The sequence below is a fragment of the Microtus pennsylvanicus genome, chromosome 5, assembly GCF_037038515.1.
Source record: "Microtus pennsylvanicus isolate mMicPen1 chromosome 5, mMicPen1.hap1, whole genome shotgun sequence".
Lineage (NCBI taxonomy): Eukaryota > Metazoa > Chordata > Mammalia > Rodentia > Cricetidae > Microtus > Microtus pennsylvanicus.
Window position 1 is genome coordinate 101416401 of NC_134583.1, and position 13509 is coordinate 101429909.

The following is a 13509-nucleotide window of genomic DNA, read 5'->3' on the forward strand; positions in this document are numbered from 1 at the left end:
TACAGATACTCATCTTATTCTTCACCATGCTTTTTTTTCTCATGAATTAGGAGGGTAAGTTTTATAAATAAAATATCCTTATATAAACTCTAATATGTATTATAAAATAAGTAACAGACCTATTTTAACTGCTTAAAAACTCAGGTACATTAACTTGGTAATCATAAAAATGAAGAATCTCCAAAATTGTAGAAGTTAATTCTCCTATACAAATATATATGGCTTTTGCCTTCCCCATACGTATTTGGTTGTGATACAGTATTAATTCCCAAACTCGGTTTTAAAAGAATTGATGACTAAACCAGCAATGGATGAACTGCCAGGCAAGTGCCTTCTCAATGACTCTTCCATAAGCTCTTTCTTGTTACAGATAGAGAAAGATAAAGAGAGACAGAGAGAAGCATTGAGATGCTTGGAATTTGGCCTAACGCTGGCCAAATTCCCAGCACGCCTGTCTACTCTACTTGCACAGCACTACTTGTCACAAGCAGCTATGAACGCACAAAGGCCTGTGCTAATAACCTAGAAGATGGGATTGTTGTGTTTTCAACTTCTATGAGTTAATGTTTTAAGTCTGTTTTAACGTATTCCCCCTTGTACGTTATTGAATATTAAAACTTAGTTTTTGAGGCTATTGACTTCTTTCCGGGTCAAGGGAAATATAGTTCCCCATTCAGTATTATATATTACAGATACCCATGGCTTCTCTTTTCTTTATATCCTCTAAGCGTGCACCACTGTGTTACCAGAATAGCATATATCTGTCTTCCGTTCCTCTACTCTTGCCATCTCCTATGTTTTTATTCATATATCTAATGATAAACATGTCATGCTATGTATACAGACCAATAGGATACTTAGAATGAGGAACAGTAACAACAAAACCACTCAGAACTATATATTTTTCAGGTCTATGAGAAACACAAATAGAAATCTGAAAAATTACCAATGTGATGAAAATCATAACACTGCTACATAATCTGTGAACAATAACAATGATATTGAGCAACACCATAATTCCTTCACTTGACAGTTACCTTATGTATGTATTTGAGGTTTCACTTTCCGTATTATTTTTGTACTAAAGCTTTTCTATTTGTATACGTGTGCTAAGTAGAAAATTATAAGACATTTTGCAAGCCAATTATGTCCAGAGAAAGCAGTGACCCTGTCCTCTTTGGGTTTTTTGACTTTGCCAGGCTCCTTTCTTAGGGTACAAATGGTAGTAACAGACTCTAAGTTTTTTTAATTGAATTAAAGTTTTATTTATTAAATAATTCAAGAATGAAGTTTGGTTACAACTCAATGGTGAGGCACTTGGGGAGAGTAAACTCTTTGTTGTGAGGTTTTCCTGTTCCCTGTGGGCTGCTCAGTAGCATCCTTTCATCTGCTCACTAGTTTGAGTAGATCCCTTTCAATTTAATCTGTCTCCAGATAAGGTCAGTGGTCCCTATTGTGATATCCACAAAAAGGGGTGAGCTCAGAAGGTCCATGAGCTTAAACAATCATCAATGAGCAATAGTTGTCCAAGAGCAAAAGTTTACATTGGGGTGGGAGAGACAAAGACATTCATATTTACAGTTGATGTAACTACAAAGGAGAAACTCAGAGACCCCATAGAATGCTTGGATTTTGATAAATAGAAGAAGCTTTTCTGGTCCAGAAACCAGGAACTTCAAAAACATGTATGTTATTGTTACATCAAATAAACTGAGGACCCTGAGAGGGCTAGGTAGTGCTCTACTGCTTATAAAATGGCAACTGAGATGAGGATTATGAGGTAAAATTTGCAGATATGTATACATTTCCAGACTAAAAAATGGTATGTGGGAATTAAGAATTTATCAATTAAAGAATTCAAGAAATAATATACCATTTTAAAATTTTCCTCCCTTTTTGTGTGTTATATGAGTGCAGTGTGCAGGGGTGTGTGTTTACATGCATGTATATATAGGTAGGAGCAAATGCATGTACGTGTGTGTGCACCTGCATGTGGAATAAGTGTATATAGGTGCATAAACATGTATGTACATGTTTGCCAATGCCAAAGGTTGATACTGAATGCCTTCCTCAATGGTTTTCATTTTTTCCTACTGAGAGAAGCTCTCTAACTGAACTCAAAGCTCCAGTCTAACTACTCAGCTTTCATATGGGTGTTAGAATCAGAACTCTGGTCTTTGGGGTTGTGTGACACATGTTTTCTGTGTTAATCTGTCTCATAAGCCCTTCTTTCTATGCTTAAATCCAGCTATGGCTCCTAGAATGTTTCTAGATAGAAAGTAAAAAAAAATAGCCAAGACAAAACAGATTGATCTTTGTTGTTTGAAAATAGTTTCATTAAATCACCAGATCAAAATAATATCAGCTACCAATGATCATAAAAAGAAGTTACTCTCACTTAACCAAAATTAGACCTAAAAAGATTAGTTTTACATCTAAAACACTTGCCTTTCTAATGTTTACTCACCTGAGGACCTTGATTTATTCCTGCATTCAGAGGATTTCCAAGAATGTATTTTTTAGCCCGCTCAACACTCCTTTTCACAAACTCGTCATAAATTGACTCCTCAACAAAAAGCCTGGATGCTGCTACACAAATCTGACCCTGGTGGCAGAACACTCCTTGGTGTGCAAACTCAACAGCACTGTCCACTGCAAAGGAAACATTCACAGGAAAGAAAGAACGTTTTCTAAAGGATACGCACAGACACACATTTTTCAGATGCAATATGGTGATAGGAAAAATGATTAATCATCTAATGAGATATAGATTTAACATATTACACTGCATGGAAGCCACGAAACAATAGACCTCTTGATCCTTTATTTATGATGGAAATAATAACAAGGGAACTCCTACAAGATGGTGCCTGTTATGACTTCTGAAGAGCATATATTTAATTAGAAGATAAAATATCATTGCAAATAATTTTACAACTACTTCCATTTTATAATTCTTTAGTCAATTATATTTCTTTTAGGTGTCAGTTTTTAATTAACTAATAGAAGAAAACTGAATTATCTATTGTCTTTAGTAACTTCAAACATTACTGAACACTTTTTTCAATAAAATGTTGTCTTTCTGAAAGTGACATTCAAACAACTAATACTCACTACATCATAACAACCCTCCCACCCTTACTCCAGGAAAAATGCTTCTAAAATTTAGCTAAAGCTGTAATCACACAAGCAAACTAAAATGTAGTTTAGATGGTCCAATATGTCTAGAGTTTTACATTAGAATATCTTTAATTTAATATTAAATGGAAAGAGAGAAAGAAATGACTTCACAGGTTCAATTTTTTCCTGGCCCTCTAGAGATGATGGTCCAGAGTGAAAGCAGAGGAAAAATAGGAACTTGTTGGCAACCAGAAGAGGATAATTTTGGTTCCAAATGTCTCAAGTATCTTGTGACCTTGATACAATTACAGGTATGGAATTATCAAACACATCATATATTCTAGATGCAGCCCATTTATACTACCTCAGATTGACACTGGGATTAGCAATCTATCCCAACCCAGGACAAAATCTTCTCTGTGTTTATCAGCTGTGTGCTATAGGAACAGTCAAAAGCTTTGCAGAATCATCACAGACTCTTGTCAATTCCTTTTTACTTTGAATTTATTTTTACTCCAGATGACTTTATATCATCAGACATCAGGAGGAAGAAGGTAAGACACTAGCAAGGGACTTGTACTCACAGTCAGCATCTGCAAACACAATGCAAGGACTCTTTCCCCCCAGCTCTAGCGTGACCCTCTTCAGATTGCTTTTCCCTGCAGCTTCTTTGATTAATTTGCCAACCTGAAATCAAGCATTTCAGAGGAGGAGACTTAGTTTGTTTTCGTGTGGATAGGATGTTTTAATACTTTTCGTTTGTAAGACATTTACACAACCATTTAATTTTATTTGGATGTGATGAAAATATTCATGGGCAGATGTGAGAGCTGACTTCATGTGTGAACAGATAAAAGACTATTTTCATTTTTGTCAGAACATCCTCTCTAGATTTGATCAGAAATACCCCCCAAGCACCTCATGTATTAACTTCTCATCATTTTAGTGACATTCAGAGAATTCTGTCCAGTCGAAATAGTATTCTGTCCATCATCTAGATCTCAACCCTCTTCCTTCTTTTTTTTTTAATACCCTCCCAGCCTGAACTGCCTCCAGGTTGGTCCTTTACTTGGGATCAGCCCTTGGCATAGATCCTCTTTGAGTCTTGTTCTAATGAGAAGAAAAGATGATTCTTTTCTCCTAGTCTCACAATGCTCATAAAGATGTTTCTGAGTCAGCCTCAAACGATGTCATGTCTATCTGTGTAAATCTCATAAATACCCAGTAACTACCTAATTTTCCACTTATTTATCACAGTATTCCCACTCATTATTACCCTCGCTTCCTCCTCCCCCTCCCCCTCATCCTCTTCTTCTTCCTCTCTCTCTTTCTCTCTCTCTCCCTCCCTTTCTCTATCTCCCCAACCACTCTTTCCCTTATCAAAAACATGTTGCTTTTCACAAAAAGGAAACTGGCTCTAAGCTCTTTGTTCCTACCACACTTAGCGGGAACCCCACCATTCTCAGTTTTTCTTTAATTCTAGTTGCTTCTTTAAAGAAAAATATATTGCTTTTGTTTTATTTTATTTTATTTTGCCTGTGGATTTTGTCCTATAAAGTGTATTATCTATGATTATTTTTGTTTTGACTTTTGCATCCTGTTTTGATTATTATTGATTCTTCATTATATATATTTAGAGCACAAAAAGCTAAGATGGTCTATTTTCTCTCTTTGAGGCAACCATTGCATTTTGGTATTTTTATTGACTGGCTTTCTATTTCACCAGAAAAATAAGGTAATTGTTTAATTCTAGGTGTGTATATCCAGACAGCTAATAAGAAGTGGATTTGAATTTTCACAGAAAAAAGAAAATTGTTTTTAGCCTATAATTTCACTTTTGTTCACAGAACAAGTAGTAAAGTGTTACCAATCTCCTAAAGAGATCTTCAATAAAGACAAAACAGAACCCTTAAGGCTGTGGTGGAAAAATGTGTTCATCATATAGTTGCATTGCCATGTAGGGCAAATGTAGCCAGTGTCTGCCACTTCTACAGAATGACTGTGTGTTACTTTGTGGCTGAAGATATATTTTAAATGAATGTAATAAAAGTTTCATTGGAATGGCTCTTGTTGTTGTCACCGTGAGAGACACTGTCTCTGCCTCTTACACAATTGCCAGTATCTTTAAAGAAACAAGCACAATGAGTTTGAGTAGGACTAATGCTATTTTTGTTCACTCTGGTGTCTAAAATCATGTTGCTAATATGTCATTATTCAGTATTAATTCATAAGCAGTATTACATCTTTTTGTGGCTAACACAGAATAAGAGTTTTCAAGACAAACCAGGCAAGTGTGAGAGACTAGCTATGAGGCAAGAGCATTCATGCCCATGACTACATCGTAGATTAAAAGAACACAGATGAGAAGGCTTTTTGTTCATGATTCCCTCAGACCTAAAGATGCTAGCATCCTGGCAATACAGAATCAATGGGAGTCAGGGTAGAGGAGATTATGGCATATTCATGCCAAAGCCTGGGAAAATGTAAAGGACTAATCAGGAGATGAGAGGGTGCATTGACACATGTCCTAAATTATTGTGACAAAGTGAATGGGAGGAGGAAGCAGAAGCTGAGGATGCTTCACAGACATTTTCCTGAGTGCTCAGCAAGGTGCTAAATATCTTCTACCAGCTCTCACTTTTACCGTGTGGAAAGAACTTAATAAAGTAGGAACTACAGTACCTGTGCTTCTCAAATAAAGAATCTCAAAAGGGAAAGGATTCTTCTGTTTTTCTGAGGCACACCCCTCTTATTTAAAGCCAGAAATTCCTTAGTCCCCTAATTTCACTGTTTCCCTTTTAGAAGGTAAATGGACATAGGGATAGCATTACAGGAATAGCAAAATGGCACCAAGTTGAGGATTAGTGAAGAGAATCGCACAATAAAACTGCTCCCAGGTTGAAGGAACATCAGGCTCTGACAGAGGCAAACTGGAGAAGTGACCTTAGGATCTGGGCTCAGATGTGCTCATTGCATCTCTAGTACAGAGGATGTGGAATTCTAGGCTTCCTTCTGCTTGCCTCTTCAATCTAACTTTGCTATAATCCTACTACCTACTGGCATCACCATCGCTAAAACTATCAGTATGTCTTGGGTACTCTCGCATATTTTTTCCAAAGGAAATTATGACTGTGTGGTTGATTTAACCTATCTCAATCAGAGATTTACATGATACACTACTTTACTTTCAATAACAAACAAATATACACACATTTGAAAGATGAAGAAAATCAAAATTCAAAGTCTTATTTCAATTCTCTGTGCAGTTTAGCTATGTAACTAACTGCAATTATAAGGAAATTGACTTATTCTCAATCACTACATAGAATGAGGTCTCTCAAAACCTGGAACAAGTTCCATGTTCACATAAGTTTCCTTCTCTTGATCCTTGAATAGAACTTTGTAAGTTTCCAATCGCCTTCTTCATTCTACCAGTTCCTTGTATTGGCAGTAAGGTGTTGTTGGGAGCCATGCAGCCTAGTCTCAGAGCAGCATATAGCTATCTGTCCAGGAGGTTGCCTCAGGGCAAAACACCTATGGAAATGAACTCTCACTTACTTGGCAAGGACCAGGAGTCCATGGGACAGCCTGGAATTTGCAAAATTCATGAGGCTTGCGTGCTCTTTTCTCTCTTGTTATATTGGTGGTTCTCTAGATGGTTTTTAGTTTTAGTTTTCCAGTCACACATGCAATAGCTGAAATTTCCCCCCGAAAATTCTGTTCTTTCTAGGATATTTTCCCCTAAAACTCCCTTAAGGGGCAAATGCTTCTCAAATCTCTTATCTGATTACTAACTACAACTCCTGATCCTGAGAACTTTTCTAACCGAATAGAGACAGGCAGATACATTTGAGGAAACAACACTTGGAACATTAGCAATGGCTCAAAGTTTTGTAAAGGAGAGCAGGGCATGCAGACACAGAATAGGGGAAAAACCTCAGGAGCACACATAGTGCCACTGTTGAGAGTACGTTCCTGGACACCAAGTATAGAATCATTGGTAGGATCTGGGATGCTCTGAGAGTAAAAGCTACCATTCAAACTATGTGATGGGCAGATTCATCTTTACCATACACCGGAGCTTATATTGGTGGAAGAAGCATGGTATAATGAGATGAGCAAAGAGTGCTTTATGGAAGCCTGCCTTTTATACAGAGATTGAGACATGGAAACCACTTGTAGAAAAGGGAACTGTATAAAAGCATATCTTGCATGCCTGAAAGAATTGTCTGCCACATTGGAGCACTGGACTGTGGCTCCCAAGGTCCATATGAAGAGCAGAAGGAGGAAGAACATGAGCAAGGAAGTCAGGACCTTGACGGGTGTGTCCACCCACTGAGACAGTGGGACTGATCTAATGGGAGATCACCAAGTCCAGTTGGACTGGAACTGATGGAACATGTGATCAAACCAGACTCTGTGAATGTGGCTGATGGTGGAGGCTGACGGAGAAGCCAAGGACAATGGCACTGAGGTTTGATTCTACTGCATGGACCGGCTTTGTGGGAGCCTAGTCTGTTTGGATGCTCACCTTCCTGGAGGAAACAGGGAGGACCTTGGACTTCCTATAGGGTAGGGAACCCTGACTGCTCCTTGGACTGGAGAGGAAGGGGGGAGGGGAGGGAAGTGGAAGGAGGGAAGGAGGTGGAAATTTTCAATAAAAAATAAATATTTTTTTAAAAAAAAAGATAAAAGGAGAATTGTCTGAGTTTGAATATGGTTGTCCTTAAAGCATTGTACCCAGGTCTATACTTTTGAACTTTGTAACCACAGTTAGCTGCCATCAGGCATAAGAACTGCTAGAGTGGGATGTGTCTGACTCAATATTTAGGTAAGCCTGCAAAAATGCTGAACTCTATGTCTAGAAGAAGGCTGTATAGGGAATAGAAATGTATATTTGAGGAAGCATAAAAGGGAACATAGGGGACTTTCATAATGATCACAATGCATTCCTTGAATTGTGATGTATTTCCTAAAGCCAAACTAGAAGCCAATAAATAACCTCTTTATGTACCCCTGGTAAGAAAAAAACTTTGTTTAAGTATAAATAAAAATTGGCATGACTATTTGAGGTCACTTGAGTGGAATCCACTTTGTGGTCAGAAGTTTTCTTTGCACTGACACCCCTTTTCTGCCTCAGGACCTGAACTCATGCTGAGGCTGGACTCTGGCAAGGTCTATTCAAGCTCACCTTTCCCACCTATGCCAATGCATCATGCAGTATCTTTTCTATCTATAGTTAACAGCATTCTCACTTGGCAGGGTGACACCAGCATGGCTTTGCTAGAAACAGCTCAATATCTATATATTCTTTTGTTTGTAATGGAAACTCCCTTGACCCCCAGAATTCTATTTTACATCTCTTCCTCCATTGCCCCCTCTCCCCTTACTTAGTCTTGTTATGGTTGTGGCTAGTTCCCATTCTTCAACTTTTATCTACTCAGGGCATAGCAAGGCACACAGAAAACCAAGACTCTCCAGGCAGGAACATGGAAGAAATTGGAATGCATCACCCTCTCAGGTTGTGCTGGGTAGAGAGTTCCACACAGGAGCTAGAGTTGAGAATCTACCGTTTACTTTTCTTAATCTAGAGGCAGTAATTAAATTAACTCAAACAAATCACTGTGGCCTAACTTTTATTTCCTACCATACAGTTAGCTAATCATCTGACTGCCTCAAACACAATATTTCTCCTAAGAGACAGTAGTGATTACACTACAAATCATTTACTGCAATATTTTAGAATCATAACAGCATTTTCTTACTATTCAAAATTCATCCACTTGTCCTTGATAAACATATCTGGAGTCTAGAATAAAGAGCAAATCATCACAGCAACTTTTCTAAAGAAAGTGTTGGCTGCAAGACAGCTACAGAAAATGAGCTTCTGCTTGTGAAAGAGGAGATATTCTGAAAATGGCTCTACCTCTGTTGATCCTGTGAAGGACACTTTGTCGATGTCCATGTGTGAGGAGATGGCTGCTCCTGCAGTTGGTCCATAACCAGGGACAACATTCACCACACCAGGAGGAAATTCTGCCTGCAAGATAAGAAGCAAGCAGTTAATAAACCAAGAACTTAATTCATAAAAGACCTGAGTGGGGAAATTGGAGCTATTTCTTTATGCTCACCGTGGGGATTATTCTCTCAAGAAAATGCACCCAAGTGTATCTGTCCTTTATTCATTACTGTCTTTAATTTCTTATCTATATGAAATTATTTCTAAAGGTGGTAATCCCTTAGGACACTATGTTCTATGGACAAATCTGTCCACATTGGCTTATTAATTGCTTCAACATTTGCTATGACAAAATATTGACCAAAACAATCTTGGGAAGGAAGGAATTTATCTGGTTTATAGGTTATGTCTATTATTGAGGAAATACAAGAACCTGGAGCCAAGAACTAAAGCACAGACCACGGAGAAACTATATGCCCTACCTTATTTTCTCTGGCTGGCTCAGCAACCTCTCTTATGCAGTTAGGCCAACCTGCCTAGGGACAGCACTGTCCACAGTGAGCTGGGCCTTACTACATCAATCAGTAATCAAGGATAAACCCCACAGACATGGCCACAGGCCAATCTGAGGAAGACAATTTCACAGATGAGGTACCCCCTTCCTAGGTTTGTCACGTTGACAACAAAATTGCAACAACTGATCACTCCAATGATTGACTGCATCAAATTTTATAAAAGAAACTTCAATAGATAGAATATCAGAGTGTATGTTAAATTACCTACACAGAAAGACAGATTTTACAGTCACCACCATCAAAACTAGAAACATATTGAAACAGCAGGCATATTGGCAGAGAAGCCTCCAACATTTAAAGATATTAAAACTAAAATAACTTCAAAGAAGTTTACAGAAGCAACCAGGCAAGTTATAAGCTAGATAAACTCAGTATTTCACCATTTGAAAAAAAATGCTACATTTCCTAATTAACTTACATTCATGAGATTTGAACAATGTAAGTGACCAGTTACAAGGTGACTGGCTATGAGCCTCTGTCATTATTTAGATAGACACACATTTTTGCTGATTGACAAAAGTTGGAGCCTGTAGTTCTTCTGCTTTCATCTGCACAACTGGACAGGATCAGCGTGTGATCAGTGAAGCTCATAGTGATGAGACTGAGGTTGTAAGTGAATGGGTGACCCAGAATTTGCCTGCACATTTAGACTCTGGAGACTTACCTCTTTTACTAAAGATGCCATATGAAGAGCAGTGAGAGGGGTTTGCTCTGCGGGTTTGACAATCACTGTGTTCCCACAGGCAAGGGCAGGGGCTAACTTTCCAGTGAAAACGAACAAGGGACCATTCCACTAGAAGGCAAAATTGAACAATGAACTCTTTGTATCACTTGAAACTACATTTGTTATTAATACTTGCCACGCTGATATCAGTTGACTAATATTGTAGAAGTTGTGTATAATTATAGTTTATTGTACCTAAGTTTGAAAAAAACTACAAAATGATAAAAAAAAAAAAAGCTCAAAACGAACTATGTAGCAGAAGGGAACAGGAAAGAGCTACCAAATGCAATCAAGTCTTATTATTCTGAACTGTGATTTTACAAGAAAATGCTACTTCATGGCTTCACATATAGTTAAGCATGTTGTCATTTACTTTTGTTTTAAGAGTGTGAAATCATCTCCCTCTTTCTTCCTGAGAGGCACTTATGCTATTTTATCCAATATAATAATTCCCGAAAAATCCACATCCAGGAGATTTTGTGTGTATGTGTGCTAGGGAGTGATCCCAAGGATGTAAGAATATTGAATGTGTTCTCCACACCAGTGAGCTAGGTTCAGTCCAGGGGGAAAACATTGTTAAAGGCAAAGAGGTGTCAAATTCCCATCTCGATGGTGAGTGTTTGAGTTCAGATCATCCCAGCAAACCTGCTGGCCAGCAGAAGAAATAAAACATGTGACAATTTCTTCTCTATTTAAGGAATTTGCCACCCGGGAGTCCTGAAAACAGTCCACTCTACTTTAGATGGATGTCTTAAGGATTAATCAAGAAATTCAGGGTTATGGCATAGCACATATCTCTGCATCATGTGTGAAGCCCAGTGTTCGATCCCCAGGAAAGAAAACAGGACAAAAGGGGGAAGATTTAAGTTTAAACTTTTTCAATAGTCCTAGCTGGTAGAGTGATGTAGACATGTTTGAGTGCTTTAAAAGCCTTTGAAGTACTGAACAGTTTCATGAATACATTGGTATGTTCAGTCTTACTAAAAGAGAGTGACTGTCATTCCAAAGCCTTTGGGATACTTCTCAGTATTTTAATTTAGCCATTTAAACTATGTCAGCTGTATGTAGTCAGTGTCCTGTGTTAACTTTCAAGAAAATCCAGAACATGATTTTTTTGGAAGAAGAATATTGACTACCCAAATGTGCTATCTAAAGTTAAATATAGGCCACATACTTTCCCAATTGTTATAGAGATTATTCCTTCAACTAAAATTAAAAAAAAAAACATTTTCAAGGATTTAAAATATCTTGCTTCAGTTACTACCCACAGTGGAAAGTCTCAAGAGACAGAAGTGCTGGGAGCTGAGTTCCATAGAAATGTTCAAACATGGATGAGCTGTGATGAAGCTTTGTCTTATAGTTACAAAGCACAGCTCATGAAACCGGAGCAAAGCACAATTTCCAGACAAAAAAAATGCAGTAAATTCTTAAGGCTTATTTGTCAATATTGAAGCATCCTCAAAGGTTAAAGCATTATATTGAGGGGTTTCTGGATAAGACAGCTCATATCGGAGAAGTTAAGTTATAGGAATGAGTGCTTCAAGTAGTCAGGCTTATTGAATTTACTTTACACATAATCATCACATAAGCTTCACTTGTGTGGGAATGGGCTTCAGATGAAATGGAATTACAGTTTTCTTCCCCTGTCAGATTCATGAAGTAAGACTTACAGGGATGATTTGGCCACACACCCCAATAGGCTCACGTCTTGTATAAGTGAAAATATCTCCATCTGAAAAACAGAGCAAACACACCATCCAATAAAGGCAAATGCGGGATCCACTCGGGGCAGGGTGATGTGCTGTTGGTCGGAGAGGAGGTTCACAGTGAGTAGCAAAAGGGAAACAAAACATCCTATCTACAAGGTTAATCACATAAGCAATGAAGCTCTCAAACAGCAATTTCATTCTAAAGACCCAGGTACAGGAAAATAAGTGACAGGATCGGGGAAGATCCATAGGCTGTTAACTCCATTCCTTGTATTCCAAAATGGCTGCCATCTACATCACTCTCATACACAGAGTGGTGTGGTGCAGAAAGGAACTGGGAGGTGAGGTCCCCTCTAGATAAATGTAGAACCACACACAAAAGTTCCCAGTAGTCAAATGTCCTAGGAGCTCCAACTTTTAAACAGGTACAAGATTTAAAATAGTAAAACTTTCCCAAGGAGCAAAAAGTCTTTCTCTTGGAATTGTTACAGTTTTGGGGTTCCCTTTTTCCTACCAAAGATAAATGCAATCTCTTATTCGATGAATGAAATATTTGAAATGACGTGGTTCTTTTCTATCTTAATTTCACTTACTCTTCTGCCTCCCTATCAACACAAACCTAAATATATCTTGGAAGAGGAAAACTTGGGTGCGAAAATGCTCCCATGAGATAGTTCTGTAGGCAAGTGAATGCAACATATACTCAATTATTGTTGGACCCGTGATGGCCGAGCCCACTGTGAGTAGTGCCAAACCTTGGCAGATAATCCTGGATTGCATAAGAAATCAGGCTGGGCAAGCCATGCAAAGTAACCCTATAGTACATTGTATTTGTCCATGGCATCTGCTTCAGTTACTGCCTCTAGATTTCTGCCCTGAATATAGTGTGGAAATACAAGTGAAAGAGATCATTTGTTCACAAGTTGCTTTTGTTCATAGTGTTTTATCACAGCAAATACTCACTATGATGCAGTCCCATTTGGAGTTTTGCTGTTGTATGTTTTGTTCTGGCTTCCACAGGAACCTAATGCTAGCACACAACCACTTTCCCTGTCCAGATCTACAGGTATTCTGAACAGCTTCCTCTATGTTTCCCAAGAGAGGAATAAGAGCTACAAAATAGCCTGTTTCATAGTACCCATGCTGTCTCATTCTATTCTTATATCTTATAAGGATATAAGAAGCTAATATATCTTATACTGTATCTTCCAGGTTGAGTGGAAGTGCACATCAGAACATGAAGTGGATTATTTGGGTTCCTGAGGTCATTGTAGATAGAGATGTGAAACTGCCTCCAACCCTTCCAAACTGATTCTTTTCTCACATGAAATATTTGCCTTGTGTCTGTTCTGCTGCTTGCATACCCCACTAAGCAATACACCACACTTCTGTGCAAAGATTCTTAATCCTGCTGGTAATTAT

General features: G+C 38.2%; 1 protein-coding gene across 1 annotated transcript in view; it reads right to left on the reverse strand.

Annotated features, from left to right (window-relative positions):
• Window positions 1–13509, reverse strand: part of LOC142850308 (aldehyde dehydrogenase, cytosolic 1-like) — a 32187-nt gene that overhangs the window by 10324 nt on the left and 8354 nt on the right. The window contains exons 5-9 of the mRNA XM_075973666.1: window positions 12049–12110; window positions 10319–10447; window positions 9047–9160; window positions 3705–3807; window positions 2468–2652 (exon numbers count right to left, since the gene is read on the reverse strand). Of these exons, the coding sequence (XP_075829781.1) occupies window positions 2468–2652; window positions 3705–3807; window positions 9047–9160; window positions 10319–10447; window positions 12049–12110 (593 nt within the window). The remainder of the gene's footprint in view (window positions 1–2467; window positions 2653–3704; window positions 3808–9046; window positions 9161–10318; window positions 10448–12048; window positions 12111–13509) is intronic.